This window comes from Ursus arctos, unplaced genomic scaffold (assembly GCF_023065955.2).
Source record: "Ursus arctos isolate Adak ecotype North America unplaced genomic scaffold, UrsArc2.0 scaffold_19, whole genome shotgun sequence".
NCBI classification, from domain to species: domain Eukaryota; kingdom Metazoa; phylum Chordata; class Mammalia; order Carnivora; family Ursidae; genus Ursus; species Ursus arctos.
This window is the reverse complement of record NW_026622863.1, coordinates 23,782,106-23,800,945: the sequence shown is the minus strand read 5'-3', so window position 1 is coordinate 23,800,945 and position 18,840 is coordinate 23,782,106. Positions and strand designations below refer to the sequence as shown.

At 42.9% G+C, this 18,840-nt stretch overlaps 1 protein-coding gene, 1 long non-coding RNA gene and 1 pseudogene across 3 annotated transcripts in view; 1 reads left to right on the top strand and 2 right to left on the bottom strand.

Annotated features, from left to right (window-relative positions):
- Positions 1-18,840, bottom strand: part of HAS3 (hyaluronan synthase 3) — a 203,306-nt gene that overhangs the window by 54,193 nt on the left and 130,273 nt on the right. For both annotated transcript variants that reach the window (XM_026495093.4, XM_048223560.2), the window contains exons 16-17: positions 14,216-14,367; positions 4,451-4,564 (exon numbers count right to left, since the gene is read on the bottom strand). In XM_026495093.4, coding sequence (XP_026350878.2) covers positions 4,451-4,564; positions 14,216-14,367 — 266 coding nt within the window. The remainder of the gene's footprint in view (positions 1-4,450; positions 4,565-14,215; positions 14,368-18,840) is intronic.
- The window catches only part of LOC125283276 (uncharacterized), a 65,500-nt gene that overhangs the window by 37,043 nt on the left and 9,617 nt on the right, over positions 1-18,840 (top strand). The gene's annotated exons all lie outside the window — the stretch shown is intronic.
- LOC113252420 (mesoderm-specific transcript homolog protein-like) lies at positions 667-4,327 on the bottom strand (annotated as a pseudogene).

The window sequence follows — 18,840 nt, the reverse complement described above, 5'->3', positions numbered from 1 at the left end:
CATTGGTTACACACAGATGTGAGAAATCTGGATAGAGTTTCTATTCTCTCACTTTACTAACCAGATATTTTGCTGTGCGAACACACACATGCACACTCTCTCTCTCACTCACTAAGGGTGTGTGCACTTATAGAGGGTTTTTTGCCACTTTTGTCAAAATTCATTTTTATTAATAGAAAATAAACATTTATTCCTGTTTCAGTTGTTATACCTGAAGTCGCTAATAAAAAAAAAAGTAATTTAAAATAATCACTTAATCGGGGCCCCTGGGTGGCTTAGTTGGTTAAGCGTCTGCCTTGGGCTCAGGCCATGATCCCAGAGTCCTGGGATCAATCCCCCCACGTTGTTGGGCTCCCGGCTCAGAGGGGAGCCTGCTTCTTCCTCTCCCTCTGCTTGCCACTCACCCTGCTTGTGCTCTCTCTCTGTCAAATAAATAAATAAAATCTTTTTAAAAATCACTTAATGATCCTGTTTTGACTAAGGCAATTGAAACTGTGGCTTTAAAAAAAAATGTTCAATGGGGCGCCTGGGTACCCCAGTCAGTTAAGCGTCCAACTCTTGATCTCAGTTCAGATCTTGACCTCAGGGTAGTGAGTTCAAGCCCTGAACTGGGTTCCTCAATGGGTATGGCACCTACTTTAAAAAAAAAAAAAAAAGCAAGAAAAAGAAATATTCAGCACCATTTGCTCATAGGCCTTTCAGTATTTGTTCTGAAAGTTTCTGGAACTTTCCTATCTGTAAAGTACAGGGATTACTGAGCTATATGAGGAAGCCTCTCTGAAACAACCAATGAGAAGTTAAGCAATTGTCATAAAAGGAATCAGTGTATATTTAGAACGGTAACTTGGACTATACAACGATCCCCTCCTCTACAGCTCAGGATGGACATGCTTCTAATCACTGAGATATGAAGAGTCAGACTGTTATTTGCTGTTAGAATTAGCTAATAACAGTAAATCTCTGGCACAGATGCTACTAGTCCTTAATATCCTGTGATTTTAGGAAATTCTGTAAATAGTTTGGATTTAATCCAATTTATTCAGAAATTAAACATGCTTAAAAGGTTCACTACTCTGCCAGAGTATCTGCTGGTTTAATACCCTTATAAAATACATATAGTATGTGTAGATAAATCATAGTCTTAAAGTATACTTAGAATACTGCATTATTCAAATCAAAAACTAGTTTAACAAAATGTCTATAATCAAAAGCAGCTAATGAAACGAAATCCAAAGTTATGACAAGGGAGACTCACTCTCACTTGAAGCTGTGTTGCTTAGAGAACTTTAAAAGCATGTATCTTAAAGCCATTCAAGGACAGGTATGGAGACACCCTCTCCTCATTCTTTACCATAAGATTCCAACCAAGGACGGGCCAGAAATTAGTATTTCTAAATATTTCAGAAGAGTCCACAGAAGTGTTCAAAAGACTTTTGAGAATGTCTGTCTGTCTGTGTGAGAAGTAGCGCTCATCAGAGGCACCAAGACAGAGGCAAGTCCATACACTCACTCCAGTGTGAGAAGAATGGGAGGTGGACTGTTAGGTCATCCTTAGCCAGAGCTTCTGCAGGCTTTTAACTACATGCTGCCTACCCATGTGAGTCAGGTGCACTTTTGCGACAGAATAGTGTTTGGTGGCCAGGACCTCTTTGGGGCATTTCTTCCTAAGTGGAATACACAACATAAGGGAGCAGGGGAGGTAACACAGGGAAGTTACTCTTTCCAGCTCAGAAGGAGTTGATGAGGTCACATATGTATTGAAGAAGCCCATGGGATCCTCTAGCTGTGGATAGTGACTAATGTGGTCATCCAGAATCGGAAGGTTTTCCTACACAGCTCCCAAAACTCTGGGTAGAGATTCATGGGATCCAATGGCCCATAGATAAAATGAATGGGAACAGTTACAGAAGCAAGAGCTCCCATCTGGCGTCTTCTAAACCTTCTCTGGCTGATGTAGTGTAAGAGACTGACGGTAACTAAATTCTGTCATTGTTGGGTATCGCTGCTCACATGGCCCACAGCTCACTCTCAGAGCATTGCGTGTATGGCCCAAAGACTGGGGTGAGACTTTGGGAGAGTACAAAGAAGTTCATCAATCATGTGAAGGGGTGACACCATGCCTCCGTTTTTGAGAAGCTTTTGGAGAAGGAGAGGATGGTGAGTCTCAGGAAATATACCTCCATTTGACAGCCAGAGATTCTTCATGGCAAGCCGACCAGATCGGTCCTGCTTGAACCTATAGAGCACCTCTTGAGCAATGATATCTCTGTCATCATGAGACAAAAGGTTGGTCCTGTGGTTCTGGAGCCCCAGATGCTGCAAAAGTGCCTCCACAATGCTTGCCTGCTCAAATATGGAAAAGTGACGTGGTCTTGGTTTGTCGGTGAAGCCAAAGCCCAAGAAATCAAGGACAATCACTCAATAAAACCCCAGGGTCAGACCTTCCCAAATCTTGTACCAATCATAGCTGGAAGTTGGAAACCCATATAAAAGCACATCTCAGGACATCTAATCACACCCAGAGTCTTGGTAGAAGATGTGCAGTCACTTGCAGGTGAAAAATTTGCCTGACAACTTCTATGAGTGAAGAGCAGAAGAAAGCTGGGGGTGGTGGGAGTGGTGGTGGTGGAATATGCAGATAGGCTGCAGGCCGGGGCACAGCAAGCAGCCCCACCTGGACCCACTACTCCCTCATCCTGCGGAGGTGACCTTGGTGCTCCAGGGCGGCGTTTTATCCCATGCTGCCTGGCATAGCAGTGTGGAGCACCCGGTGCCACGGTGCCCACAGCAGAGCAGGGCCGGCCGTCATCCGGGCACTGCCTACAGCCCAATGAGGGCTGTGCCGGCCACAGGAAACAGTGAGTAGTGAGAAGCACCGGGATGTGCTGGTTGCCGCAGCCCACAACGAGAGTTTTATAGATTTATTTTAATAGTGTTATAACTCATATTTTAAACTAAAATTTTATTTTGAAATAACTTTAGATTTACAGACAAGTTGTAAAGACAGCATGGAGAATTCCTGTATAACCCTTAGCCAGTTTCCCCTATTGTTAACAACTTACATAACCATGGGGTATTGGGCAAGAGTTTTGTAGATCTTTTTTTTTTTTTTAAAGATTTTATTTATTTATTTGACAGAGAGAGAGACAGCCAGCGAGAGAGGGAACACAGGCAGGGGGAGTGGGAGAGGAAGAAGCATTCTCCCAGTGGAGGAGCCTGATGTGGGGCTCGATCCCAGGACTCTGGGATCACGCCCTGAGCCGAAGGCAGATGCTTAACGACTGAGCCACCCAGGCGCCTCTAGATCTTTTTTTTTTTTTTTAAAGTAGGCTCCACGCCCAGTGTGGAGCCCAACTCGGGGTCTAACTCACGAACCTAAGATCCAGACCCTGAGATTAAGACCTGAGCTAAGCTCAAGAGTCGGATGCTTAACCGACTGAGCCACCCAGATGCTCCAAGAGTTTTGTAGATCATGAGGATGGATGAAAAACACTTTCTTAGTTCCTTGTTGTAGAGCAGATTCTCATCAAGGGCAGTGTGTATACGATAGCAATTTATTTAATTAATCTGCGTTACAGAGTTGTGATCTGTGTGTCCCCACCACCATCAAGGTCGTAGATAATAGCTAGGGGATAACTCATGAGTCCATGCTTGCAAAAATGGTGTCAGGCACTTGACATGGCACAATTCTATCATGAGTAAAGCCTGTAGGTCTGACAAAACAAACATTCTTCTAACGGCTTCACTGACAGTTAAATACTCATGTGCCAGCCACAGATGAGCAATGTGGATGCCAGAAAGTAAATTATTAATGTAAACTCTCTCTATAAACTCAACTGGGAATGAGTTTCCATTAAAATCAAGAGGAAAATTAATTTAGAGGTCACTCATTCTTAGCACACACATGGATATATATACTTTCTTCCCGTATGGGCCATACACTGGGGAAAAATCCAGCCAGACCCACTTGGAGGAGGAAAAAAGTTCAATTTCTGCAGGAACTAAAATCTCTGGGATTGAATTCACAGCTAGAAAGGAAACATTTACATGAGGACCTTCAGTGATGCAGCTTGAACAATGAAATGAGTCAGGAAGACAAGTCACTAAAGTTCAGGCTACAGAGGCAGGCTTAGTAGTGTGCTCCCGTTAGCTCACCTGGAAATCGCCCCTCTGAGAAGAACGCCAGGACTCAGAGTGGCAACCTAGAAACCTGTGCTCTGGTGTTCCTGCAGCGGTTAATGTATAGTTTGCCTACTGCTACAGAGGAAATAGGGACTCTCACTAAAGATGCAAACAGTATTCCTGCTACAAAATAAAATCTCTGCTGATGGATTCATCTCAGGCATCCATCCAGGGAAAAGAGCTGAGGCTGCCTTGATGAAAGGAAGACTGATAAACAGATAAAAACCAAAAAGGTAGGGAAGCTGCAAATGGTAAGGAACTGACTTACCTCAGTAGCTTTCTGGCTGAGGCCCCGAAGCAGCAGCACAATCACGTGGACAGCAGCTCTGCGCACTTGAACTTCATGGTCTGTTTTAGCCACGGCAATCAGGCAAGCTGTTACCTACGAGGGTGAGAGAAAAAGTCAATAAAAATCAGGATTGCATAATTACCTAAAGCTTTTCAACTGGGTTCCACTTTCTACACGTTCATCATGAACAATCTGGCGTAGAGAGGGGTGGATAGTTTCCTCAATAAAGAGGGAGAGATCTAGTGGTGGAGATCCTGATTAAGTTTGGCTTTTCTGGAAAAGGGCAAAATCTGGTTTGGAATTCAGGATGAAGATTAGGGAGTTGGAAGGGATATGCGTATATAATAAAGGTATGGTCAAAATCAAATATTTCCTCAAAAATGGGAAGAAATGTTACTTGTCCCCCTTTGGGACACTACATCGAAAGAAGGAAAGATGGCCCAAAACACAAGTGGCTTCAAGGGAGTGAGGACCATGGAGATTTAGCTGAGCAGGCTTCAGAGTTCAAGGCCCTGCATGAATATGAATGCGCTAGTGATGGAAGTTAGAGCCAGAGATAGAGAAATACATAAACATTCAAACTGATCTTCTTTAGCATGTTCGGATGCCCCGGCCTGCAAATCTAGCGTACCCCACCATGTCAGTCACCCAGGGCCAATTTCAGAGTCTCCCTGGGCTTCTTCATGTGTGGATTAGGTCTTTCAATGCTCATTTGCTTTAAGAGACAGCTCTACAACAGAAAAGACTAGAAACTACTAGCACAGCATGGTGCCAGATATATAGCTAGTAATTACATGCCATAAAATAAGAACATTTCTATACCCTGTTACCACCCTGCCCCCACCCCACTCCTGGTAAGTGCAAAAATATTTTAAAACCTCAATAAAAAGATACCACTAAAAATAATGGCAAAAAACTTTTCTGAGGTATTCATGCAAGACTTAAAAATTAAAAACAAAAATCTTGAAAGTGTGACCAGTGGCAGCAACAATCTGAAGGTAAGTCTATATTATTCAACAGGTCTCTCACATACTTTATTTCATTTACTGCGTGAGTAGTATTTCTTGGCCAATCATGGAAGGATTTCTAACCATGATAAGGAAATAGCCAGATTGTGTGTTTGGAAACATGTATAAATACATATTATGTTTAAAGAATGGTTTTTAAAAAGGTTTAAAAAAAGAATACAGGCACAAATGGGGAAATAGGCTTGTGCAGAAAATTTAACTATGCAGGTTGTATTTTTCACAGCTTTCAAACAGTTGGGCATAGTTCAAAGTGTCTAATTAATCAGTGATGGCAGTGAGATTAGAAGAAGTAGCTTGTTCTTAAATATAATTGCATCTGTGATGTATTGGCACTTAATCAAGTTGTACATCTATTAGACAAACTTGCATCTTGCAAGTGAAGGGAAATCCCAGAAAAGCTCAACTCTTTGGGGGCTGTTTTTCAATAAGATCCAGCAAACTGCTTCTGCTTTTGACCTGGGACACCCTGACCCAAGGCCATCAGTGGCTTCCATGCCTCTGGCATTAACGGTAGAAGCAATTCAGTCCTAGGAGAAATTCCTTGGGCAACCTCCAAGCGGGTAACAATATAATAGCTACCTCCACTTGCAGGCTTAGTATTTACAAGGTAAGAGCTGAAATCAGAGAGACAAGTCAGAGCTAGGCCTGAGTCCTTCTTAACATATGGAAGTTTAGCTTATTCAGTCTGGTAACTAAAGCACGAAAACCAGCCTGGGGCCACATAATGTGCAGATGCTCCCAAGCCTTTTGCCTGCCTCCTTCTGGGTTTAGTTTGGGGCCACGGTTTCCACATTTGGTGGATTAAGTCTTCCTGGCCCAGAACCTTGCTGGTGTCCAGCTTTGCCACCTCTGTTTTCCCATGCTGCGCTGAGCAGGCCATGCTTGTGCCTCAGCCCTCAGTGGGTCTAGCTTTGGCTGTGGGGCATTAATTCCACAACTGGGATAGGCAGAAGAATCCTGACTGGAAAAGGGCTTCCCCTGCAAGGCCAAAGCTTGAATCCTTGTGCCACTTTGAAGGTATGATTGGGAGAGGAGGTTATTACAAGCCTTGCTGAGATCAGCTGGAAGGCCTCCTGCTTGCTCCGAGCTGTTAGTGATTTACGCACCAGACAGGGCCCAGCCCATCTGCAATCAGCCCTCCGGGATGATCAGGAAGAGGCTGTAAACAGAAGAGTGTTCACGAACCTTCCTCAACCCCTGTCACAAGGACCAAATCCTATGAAATGTATGATGGTCAATTATGCAAAATGTTTTCAAAGCATCAGAATTTTACTATGTTCTTGCAGATATCATTAAGAGACAAGAACGGCCTTCTGTTCAGGTCAAGCTCCCGTCACCAACTGGTAATATGTTGCTTTCCTGCAGGCCACTGGAGCAGACCCCTCGTCAAAGCCTGGATGCAGGGAGGATACATGGCCACTCTCTTCCATCTACCCAGTCTGAACAAATCACTCCCATAGTTAGTTTCTCACACCTTCAACCCCAAGGACACACTTAACATTGCCTTCAACCTCTAAAGGGCTTGGCGAATAGATAGATGATGTAAGGTCTTTACTAATTTATGAACTGGTGTAATATTTCTATTTTGTTTCTAAGTCCTCCCAGAGGGCGAAACCCACCCTATGTGATCTTCATGTTGCCTGCCTTCAGGGTCAGTGTACCTATTCTAATAAACCACACTGTGGAAGGCTTTCTCGTCACTGGCTAAAATACTTAATTCATATCCACTTCTGAGAGCCATACAAAGAAGAAGATGATGACTATTCTGGAAATACTAAAAATCAGTTTAAGCTATTTAACACTTGATAGGAACCAACAGAAATAAGGAAAAATATCACTCTCCAAATAGCTGGCACATACCAAGCATAATCAGAACCATATAAAGATAATACAAATGGCAAGATTACGACAAATCAACTTTGGGAAATTCCAGGAGAGAAGCACCAGAGTTGAGGTATGGATCATGAAAGCATGACTTCAATTTTCCAACTGCATCTTCATCCCTTTTCCTAGAGCTTGCTTTATTAAAATTTCAGTTGGTCTGCTAACTTACCTGAAACTAAATTACCTGTCCTTCCATTTTATAAACAAAGAAACCTTAAGAACAAAAGCAGTGTAGTCTCCAATTCATACATGTTCAGCTTGGTCACTAAACCCACCATGAAGAAGAGCCTGATGGCTACTTGAGCTTCCTCGGGGTTCCCGAGGACATTTACTAGAGTCCTCATCTCAGGGGTCCACCTGTCCTCAAACTGCACCTAGGCAACTGCAACCATCATGGCAAGACTGGTAATCAATTTGGACCATTCAGTGGGGTCAGAGGTGATGGCTTTGCATCAGACCCCAAAGCTCAGGTTTATGGAATTCTGGGCGCCACATTTCAAGTGGATTGCCCCACGGACTTCTCACCTAGGGCATATCTTACTTGCCATACTGAGGATGGGCCTCTCACTGTGGTTCCTTTAAATCACAGTTACTTCCCATAAAGAGTGATAAAGATGAAAATGCCTATCAAGATTTGGTTTCAGGGGCACCTGGGTGGCTTAGTTGGTTAAGCCTTAGTCTACCTTCAGCTCAGGTCACGATCCCGGGTTCCCTGTTCAGCGGAGAGTCTGCTTCTCCCTCTACTCTCCCCAACTGGTTTGTGATCTCTCTCTCTCAAATAAATTAATAAAATCTTAAAAAAAAAAAAGATTCAGTTTCAAGCAACATAGCTCTTGACAAGGAAAAGGAGAAATAGGGGGAAATAATAATGCTCTTCAAACAGGTTAAAGCTTGACATCAACAGAGAAGAAAAACCTGAATTTCCAGTACAGAGACTGATGGGTTGATCCTATCCTTTATATTCCTCCCTACCAGCAAATACCATCACAGTACAGACAGTGCCCAAATGTGGACCACCCAATAGGTAGGACAGCTTTCTTGAGAGGCCCAAGAGCTACAGCTATGACCACCGGATCTGATCATGTTAGAAGAGACTATGGTGGTTAGTTTGTTCAATTTTACATCAAAACAGATGACATGGGGCACCTGGGTAGCTCAGTCAGTTAAGTCGCCCGACTCTTGATTTCGGCTCAGGTCATGATCTCGGGGTCGTGGGACTGAGCTCAGCATAGGGCTCCACACTCAGCGGGGAGTCTGCTTGGGATTCTCTCTCTCCCTCCCTGCCCCTCCCCTCACTGCACATGTGCACACATATTCTCTCAAAAAGAAATAAATGTAAGTTAGGTCATTTCATTCTTCTGCTTTGCCTTCCCAAATCACTCAAAATAAAAGCCAAAGTCCTTACAAAGCCCCACTTAGACTGCCACCACCTCTCTGACACACTGGCCTTACTGTTCAGTAGCATGTCAAGCATGCACCTGCCTCAGGGCTTCTGTACTTGTAACTCCCCGCACCTAGAATGCTCTCTTCCCAGGTAGCTGCCTGGATCAGCCCCTTGCTTCCTTCCGGTCTTATCTCAGATGTCACTCATCAGTGAAGCTTTTCCTGTTCATCCAAGTTCACACATCATAACAAGCTCCCTTTGTGCCCCTTCCCTCACTAGATTTATTTCCTTAGCACTCACTCCATCTGACACAGGATTTGTTTACTTCCTTGCTTGTTACCCACTTCTCCATTCTAGAACATCAGCTACATAAGGAAAGGAACTTCGTTGTGTTCACAGCTGGATCCCCACCATCTGGCACACAGCTTGGCTGTAGTCCCATACTGTCACAGAGTAAGTGCTCAATAAACTTCTGTTGAATGTGTAAACAAAATAAATGAAGAACTACTTAAGAACCATGCCCAATATCCCACTTTTTCCATTTGAATGGACAAGAGCAGGCTGACTACATGAGGGCTCAGTGGCTGAAATACTAAGGCTGTCAGGTGTCCAACCATGTTCAAACTTGTAGTCCACCCAAGGCAGCTGGTTTGGCACTGATGACATGGCAAGCGTGGGATGCTACATAAGAAGGAACATCTAAAAAGAAGAGACGAAATTATGTGGGATGGAAACACCTGGTTTTTCAAATCAGAGGGAATATATTGCCTTCTGAAGTTTCATTGCCAAAAGCAATGGAGCTGCATGACCCTTCCTGTCAGTAGCTTTACTTATATGGCAATACTGTTCCTTTCTAAGGCACAAAAGCAATCTCTTTTTTTGGCACAAAAGCAATCTTATAAATGAACTGAAAACATTTATTGGGAGACAATCTAGAGCATGGTTAAGAGCATGGATGCTGGAACCACCTGCGTACATTCAAATCCCAGCCCTACACTTCCTATCTGTATGACCTTGGCAACTTATTTAATTTCTCTGTGCCTCAGTTTCCTTTTTGAGAACTGGATCAGTTGACATATACAAGGTACTCAGAGAAGTATTAAGTGCTTACTATTATTACTATTTTTAAAACGTGTAGGAACCAGTCTTCCCAAAGAAGCCTTACCCCCCTCTTCATTCAATACTAATCAACAAAGTCTGAGCACCCACTATATGCCAAGCACTGCGATAGGTGCTAGGGGGTATGCACAGGTAAATGAAGACGGGCGCTGCCCTCATTGGGCTCCCAGCTTATTAGTGATCATAAACACTCCTGGGATTCATGTTTCAAGGAGTCCAGGTCTCAAGAAGTGGGGCAGGGGCTGGCCAGGCAGGTGCCCCCAGAATAGCAGCTCCTCACATGAATGTGGAGGTAGAAACAAAAGGAAGTGTTAGCACCCATGGTAAGCAAACAGCCTACTACCTATTCACGCTTCATTTCTGAAGGCTTAATAAGCAATCCCAGATTCTTGCTGGGAGCCAGGAAGCTGTAAAGCTAATAAGCCCCTCATGATGTAGCCCCTGTCCGCCTCTCTTGCCTCAGCTCTGCCACCAACTATCCTCCCAACCCCATCCCTTCACTTCTGACTTTCAGATCTTCCAACAGTTCTTCAAACATGCCAGGCTGTCCCACAGCTCAGTGCCTTTGCACAAGCTGTCCCCTCTGCTGAAACACCTTCTACGGCTACCCAATTTCTACCTGTCCTCAAGATTCGGGTCCAAGAGTCTCTTCCTCTAGCACGTCTTTGTCAACACTCAACCCTGACTGAGGGGCTCCTAAAATGTGTTCCTACAGCACTTACCACAAAGGACAGCAATTGTAGGCATTGACATCTGTGTCTTTTACCAGGTTACCCATGCCTAAAAGGCAAGGCATTATCTTGTAGAGTTTTGTAACCTCGGCCTCTAACAAAGGGCTTGGCACACTGCTAGGTGTTGGGTAAATGTACAACTGGGAACATCTGAAGGACGCTGGTTACCCCTGTTCTCTCATTTCCTTGCTGCCATGCTTGGCACTGTCATCATCAGCCTCCTTCAAATGACCAAAATGCTCCTTAAAGAAGAACCTTAATAAAAAAAAATCTTTATTCAAATATCACCTTTTCAAATGAGGTTCACCTTGAATACTCTATTTCACATTGCAACCTCCCCTCCACCTGACTCTACAATGCTGGCCACCCCATCCTCCTCTACTTTTTCTTATTTTTCACATATACGTTGTCTCTAGATCCTGGTTAACAATCCTGCAGTGTAGGTATTTTAATTTCCCCCCTTTTCTCTTCGCAATCTCTACCCTCTCCGTGCCCAGGGGGCTTGAACTAACGATCCTGAGATCAAGAGTCACACACTCTACTGTTAAGCCAGCCAGACGCTCCTCTAACCCCATTTTGTAAGTAAGAAACTGAGTTCAGAGTCTAAGTCGTGTGCACAAGTGAACGCAGGTAAGTAGGTGGTGGAGCTAGGTCCTCACTGATTCCCATCCCACTTGGGAATTTCATTCTCTCTCAACAGGTCAGGTGGGTCTCCAGAGAGATGACACTTCTTGAATGTTATAAAATCTGCTTTAGCTCAATTTTTCTAATCCATCAAACCAAGAAATTTCTCTAAGGCCCTGATAGGAAATCATATGCCACCAGCATGCTACAGCATGCTACAGTTTCGTTAAGAGAGAAAAAGGGAAGAACAGCCTAGGACTCAAAAAGAAACATGGCCTCATTTTTTTGGTTCATAGAAGATCATGAGGTTCAGGTACCATTTGGGATCACTGGTTTTAGAAAATGTATGGAATCCTGTCAAACCTGAGCTGATCCACCAGGAGATCTGGGATAATCTATCTATCTATCTATCTATCTATCTATCTATCTATCTATCTATTTAAGAGACAGTGATTGAGAGAGAGAGAGGGAGAGAGAAGAGAGAGACAGAAAGAAAGCATGAGCGGTGGGGAGAAGAGGGAGAGCGAGAAGCAGGCTACCCACTGATCAGGGAGCCTGATGTGGGGCTCAGCCCCAGGACCCTGGGATCATGACCTGAGCTGAAGGCAGATGCTTAACCAACTGAGCCACCCAGGTGCCCTGGGATAAGTTTTTATTCTGTTCACAGCTATGTTTTAAAAATTTTGTGATGCTTGCACAACTCTGTAAATAAACTAAAAGTCGTTGAATTGTACCCTTTAAATAGGTGACTTCCAACTCAACGAAGCTGTTATTAAAAATAGTAATATTTAGGGGCGCCTGGGTGGCTCAGTTGGTTAAGGGTCCAACTCTTGATTTTGGCTCAGGTCACGACCTCAGGGTCGTTGAGATCGAGCCCTGTGTCAGGCTCATGGAGGGCATGGAGCCTGCTTAAGATTCTCTCCTTCTCCCTCTGCCCCTCTCCCCATCCCCATGCTCGCTCTCTCACTAAAAAAAAAAATAATAAATAAAAAATAATAATAATGATAATATTTGGGTTTTGTTCAGATCACAGTTTACGGTTCAGTTTGGGTTGAGTCATGTGAAGAACCCGAGTAAACAGAGAAAAAATGTGGGAGCCACTTCAATATTTGATCCAGAGAAGTTATAATAGGCTGAAATCTTTAGATATACAACAAAATAGACCTGCAAATGCCTTAAGTGTTACAAGATCATATACTAAAGGACAAGAGATTTGCTAAGCACCATCCAAAACCACTGAAGATCAGGTACCCAACGATTCACACACATGAGACACTCTAAGATTTCAAGTTGGCAATAATTATTTATTTATTTATTTATTATTTATTTATTTTTTAAAAGATTTATTTATTTGACAGGGAGAGATAGCGAGAGAGGGAACACAAGCAGGGGGAGTGGAAGAGGGAGAAGCAGGCCTCTGCGGAGTAGGGAGCCTGATGTGGGGCTCGAGGCAGGGCTCGATCCCAGGAACCTGGGATCATGACCTGAGCCAAAGCCGGATGCTTAATGACTGAGCCACCCAGGCACCCCTGTTATTTCTAAGTTATTTAAAAAAAGATACATAAATAGGTGATGGGGATTAAGGAGGGCACTTGCTGTGATGAGCATCGGGTGTTGTATCTAAGTGCTGAATCACTAAATTCTACACCTGAAACTAATATTACACTGTATGTTAACTGGAATTTAAATAAAAGCTTAAAAAAAAAAAAAGTACAAAAACTTGGGCACAGGGATGTGTCCCTCATGGAAGAGCTAAAGGAGAGGAAATGATTGATGGATAAATTTCTTCAAAGTCCAAAGGTGGAATTTAAGGACATGAATAGCCTTTATTATCAATAAAACAAAGCCTATAAAGCTCAGGAATCAGGAAATGCCATAAATTCAAGTGTATAGATATATACATGAGTGTATTTCTCTGCTTATTCGCAAGACACAATCACCAGACATCAAAGAAAATTCCTTCTCACTAAGAACTTCTTAATATTTGTTGTTCAATATGGTCAGCCTTAGCATACTGAATACTGGAAAAGAAGCCAGAATTATTACAGTTTTGTAAGTTTTTGTTGGGGGAAAGTTATGTGCTCTATATGAGAAATCTGATCTCTCACAAATAAAAAAATAATATAAACTGTGTTTTATTTATATATTTGTAATTTACATGCCACCTTCTTCCAAGTAAAGGTTTAAGACAGTCAAGGACATTGGTAATAAAGACTCCTGGCCGCATATTAACTGGTCTTTTTCTGTCCAGCATCATCTTTAAATAACAGAGTGCCTAGCATATAGTAGGTAGTCAAGATATATGTTAATATGCTGATGACTAAATAAACACAAGGGCAAATATAAAATCTAAGAAGCTAGAGGAAGATGTTCGTAGAGGACAACAGCAAGATGCACATTCCATCAACTCAGAAACCCTAAAACCAGGACTGTCCAGTGCCAACATCCTGTAGGGCTATTATTTTGGCTGCCCATTCAACCTTTACATACTATGTACCAAGTACTGGGTGTAAAGTGGTGAACAAAACATGGAACTTAATTAGTCTTTGTGGGTAAATAACCTCATCCCCCTGAATTACAGGGCACCTCTGACCAAAGAGGGCCAATTAGAATATTTGCCTGAGATTTTTCTGTGAACAGAGATGAAACTCACAGATGGCCCACAGACCCAGGTTTAAGTTCCATCTGCTCTTGCTCGAGGTATCTTCAACTCTGTTAGCTATCTTGAAATCTTTATAATAAATCCTCTTTTAATGCATAAGGTAAATTAAAGGTGACTTCCTGTCACTTGCAATAAAAAAATTCTTATGAATATAACTTTCAATACACATGCAAGATTAGTGAGGCCAAGGGAGGTTCAATGACTTATCTGATCTGGGAAAAAACCACACATCTGACTCCCAATCCCCAGCTATATCATAGGTCCAAAAAAAAAAAAAAACAAGCTATAGAGAGAGGAATCAACATGTATCACCTCATGAACCACGGAGCCCAACAGGAAGTCCAGCCTCTGGCACAGTTCTCCAAGGTTCGATAAGCTGCTGGCCCTGTGCACACTATCTGGATCTCTTGCTCCCCTCAGGAAGGTGTGGATCAGAGGTTCTCTGTATTTTGAGACCATATCCCCTACAGAAAAAAAAAGAAAGAAAGAAAGAAATCAAAATCTTTAAAAACAAATTTTCAAGTTCTTAAAGAAGGAATAATGAGGGGCACCTGGGTGGCTCAGTCAGTTAAGCATCTGCCTTCAACTCAGGTCATGATCCCAGGGTTCTGGGCTCTCCTTCTCCCTCTGCCCCTCCCCCAGCTCATGTTCTCTCTCCCTCTCTCTTGCTCTCTCACATAAATAAATAAAATCTTTTTTTCTTCTTAAAGAAGGAATAATGATACTATCACGGTATACCGTATGGTGTTTTATACTTTCAAAGTACTTACAGAACCATTAGAAATCATGCTCTGGGAGAATATTCAATGTCATGTAGGAAGAAGACTAATAATTGACCATTAGACTGAGTGACAATGAGGTCACTGTTGACCCTGACAAGAACAGTTTTGATGGACTGGCAGGGGTGAGAGCATGAGAGAAATTACCGTAAGACAATGCGAAAACTGCACACGGAAAGATCACCTAAGGAGTTTTTCAGCAAAGCAGATCAAGGAAATAGGGTGGCAGCTGGTCAAGGAAGGGGGGTCAGGAAGGTTTCTGTTTTATTTGAAGAAAGGAGAAACAGCACACTAAGACATTCAGAATTGTCATTTTATATATGGAACCAACTTCTTCCTCCACAGGTCTGCCAAGAGCTAAAGCTGCTTTGTCTTGATCTACGTTCTGAGGCTCTAGTTCCAGAACTCAAGTGTAACACTCCACCTTTAGCTTTTTTGTAGCCCTAAGGCTACATGATATCAATAAGGTGACAAAATGGTTTCTGAAGCATTGCTTAAAGTCATCTATTCTTTTTTTTTTTTTTTTAAGATTTTATTTATTTATTTGACATAGAGACAGCCAGCGAGAGAGGGGACACAAGCAGGGGGAGTGGGAGAGGAAGAAGCAGGCTCCCGGCGGAGGAGCCTGATGTGGGGCTCGATCCCAGAACGCCGGGATCACTCCCTGAGCCGCAGGCAGACGCTTAACGACTGTGCCACCCAGGCGCCCCTAAAGTCATCTATTCTTAATCATCGAAATGATAAACCACTAAAAATCACCAACTTGGCCTATCAGGCTCAGCTCAAATGACACATCCTTTATGAAACCTTCCTTGGTTGGCCTTTATTTTAGTCCTCCTGGGAAATCCCACAGTTTTTTGAACTTAAATCACAAGTCATGTCACTAATGCCTTGATTCCTACATATTGGCAGCCTCTCTCGTTAGACTATAAATTCCTTGAGGGTAAAACTTTGTTTCCATCAGTTCTTAGTAACATTTGTATGTGCTAGTTACTCAACAAATGCTAACGTTGAATTGAATTCATTACTTTATTCAACAAAACAAAATTACGTGCTAGGTATCATGCTAGTGTTCTAGGGATAAAATATATAAACATAATCTTTACCCTCTAAGAAGCCCAAAGTTTAGGTGGTGGGTACAAATGGATTAAGTACCAACAATTACAGTGTTGTGTGGTAAATGCCCAAATGCCATCACAGAATTGAGCAGAGGTTGCCTGGAGAGCCCAATTTCACTAATCTCAGTCACGCTGGAATGGGGAGGAGGAGGTGGTTTGTTTTGATTTTGTTTTCCCTCAAGGTCAAGAACACAACGCATTTTCCATACAATATAAGATTAAAGATGAAGGAGAGAATTCTCTAAAATGCCCCCAGTTCCTAATATACTACAGGCAGTCAAAAGACTCACCCCTTGCCCATTTAACATGAACACGTATTATAGAAACTGAGCAGTGGTAACTCAGCCATAGCCTATTTTCAGAAAAGAGGAGACTTTGTGTCTACTCTAAGACCTAGCATTTGCACTTCTGAATATCAAACCTAAAGAGGTAGCCACATATATACAGAAGGGTATCTGCATAAAGTTTCTACTGCAGAACTGCTAATAGTGAAAAATGAGAAAAATTTAATTAAATATTAATATGGAAGTGGTTAAATAAACATACATATTATGGAATACTATGCAGTCATTAAAAAGAACATTAAAAGTCATTAAAAAGAACTATATGCACTAATCTGGAAAGGTCCCTTAAGACACTATTAAAGCAAAAGGAACTAACAGAACTGGTATCATTCCATTTGTGTACCTAAAACGCACACATGCACCTTCTCTATTAACAAACCAAACATACAAATGAAAATATGGGTATGAAATATACAAATGTACAGAAAAAGGATAGAAAGGATATAGTAAAAGAGTAGGTTTATTTTTTTAAGATTGTATTTATTTATTTGAGGGCGAGCAAGCATGAGTGGGGGTGCAGGGAGGGGCAGAGGGAGAAGAAGCAGCAGACTCCCCATTGAGCAAGGAGCCTGATGCGGGGCTTGATCCCAGAACCTGGAGATCATGACCTGAGCAGAAGGCAGATGCTTAAACGACTGAGCCACCCAGGCGCCCCTGAAGAGAAGGTGTAAATATCTTGTCCACAGAGTGAATACACCCAAGATCAAACTTTGGTAGTTTGACACTTAACTCCTATGATATACTGATTGTATTTAAGATATTTCCAACTAAGAGGAAAACACGTGTTTCTTCTTTTGTGGTGGTACTTTTCCTTTCTGGAGTAAGGAAGGAACTTGCTTGTTCTGTAGTGTGAGAGTTAAGAGATGTGTGCTCTGGGGGAGCCTGGGTGGCTCAGTTGCTTAAGCATCTGACTCTTGATTTCAGCTTGGGTCATGACGTCAGGGTCAGGAGATCAAGCCCTGGGTCGGGCTCCGCACTCAGCGGGGAGTCTGCTTGAGATTCTCTCCCTCTCCCTCTCCCCTTCCCCCTGCTTGCATTTTCTCTCTCTCTCTCTCAAATAAAAAAAAAAAGAGAGAGAGATGTGTGTTTTAGTTTTGGCCCTGCTACCAATTAGCAGTGTGACTTTGGGCAATCTGCTTCTCCTCTCTGGACCAGCTAGAGATAAGGCACTTAGACAAGACCCATCTCTCTGGCCCCTTCCAGTTGTAAGACTCAATGAGTTAATGAGTCACGTTTGGTTTAGTCATCAGGGGAATGAGATTCAGTAGACTGGGAAGGAGGAAGTCATATTTACATTTCTTGAGGAAGGCTGTTGCTGTTAAAGGAATGAAATTTCCTTTTTGGGAAGGAAGGCACAGTTTGGAAATCCGTAAAGAGGGGAAATTGCAGAATGAAAGGTAAGAGCAGATAACAAATAAGTGAATGTTTACCAACGTAGGGGTTTAGAGTTAAAAATGAGTGGTAAAGAAAAGGAACCATGTGCTAAGCAATATAGTAGGCTTGGGGATCCAATCATAAACAAGAAAGACACAGTCCTTTTTTTTTTTTTAAAGAGATACATTTCTATGTATTTTATTTATTTATTTTTTAAAGATTTTATTTATTTATTTGATAGAGACAGCCAGCGAGAGAGGGAACAGAAGCAGGGGGAGTGGGAGAGGAAGAAACAGGTTCCCAGCGGAGGAGCCTGATGTGGGGCTCGATCCCAGAACACCGGGATCACGCCCTGAGCTGAAGGCAGACGCTTAACTACTATGCCACCCAGGCGCCTCAAGAAAGACACAGTCCTTGAGAAAATTTTAAGAACAACATCAAGAGGTATCTCATTTATTCATCCAGCCAATCTTAGCTTTGTGTTTTTAAGTATTTTTTTGTTTTGTTTTGTTTTGTTTTTTTAGGAAACTCTGCCCCCAACATGGGGCTCAAACTCACGACCCCAAGATCAAAGGTCAGTCACCTGCTCTATCCACTGGGCCAGGGAGGCGCCCCTCATCCAGCAAATCTTAACTGAGTACCTACATTACTCCAAGTTTGTTCTCAGTCTGGAGGTAATAAAACATGTGCAAGAAAGTAAAGGTCCCACCTTCATGAAGCCTACTTCTAGTGGGGGAGAAAGACAATAAACGGTAAATAAATTTTCCTGCAGCAGAAAGGGCTATGAGGAAGAATAAGGAAGGTGTGTAGGGGTTGAGAGGGGGAGACTGAGAGCCAAGGGTGAGGGCTCAGGAAAAAGCTCTCAGAGAAGACCTGAAGGAACAAGTCGTGAAGACTGTGGGGGACAGCGAAGAGTAAGTGGACAACAGAAGTTTGATACTCAGTGTAGATGTTGTAGAGTTGTTTCTTATCCTGACCTGCCATAAAAGGACATACCAGTACCTTAGCAAAACCACACTTTAACGTTCCATGTATATAAACTCCTGCCCTGCCTGAGCTTCATTCCTGCTTTCAAAATGAGCATCCACTTAACCGCATCTCCACCAACCCATCCCCAAGAGCACCTAAGACCCAAGAGGAGCAGCCAGGAGGAAGGTCAGCATCTCAAGAGCCCTGCACTGTACTCCATCAGCGGGCTCTGCGCCCACTCGCTCCTTTGTTGTCAGGTTTGGGGCTAGAAGAGCTGGAACACTGTATCCGCTCTGTGCTTCTCGAAGTGCCCTGCCGTCATGTTCTCTGCAACCTGATCTCCCTTAGAGCTC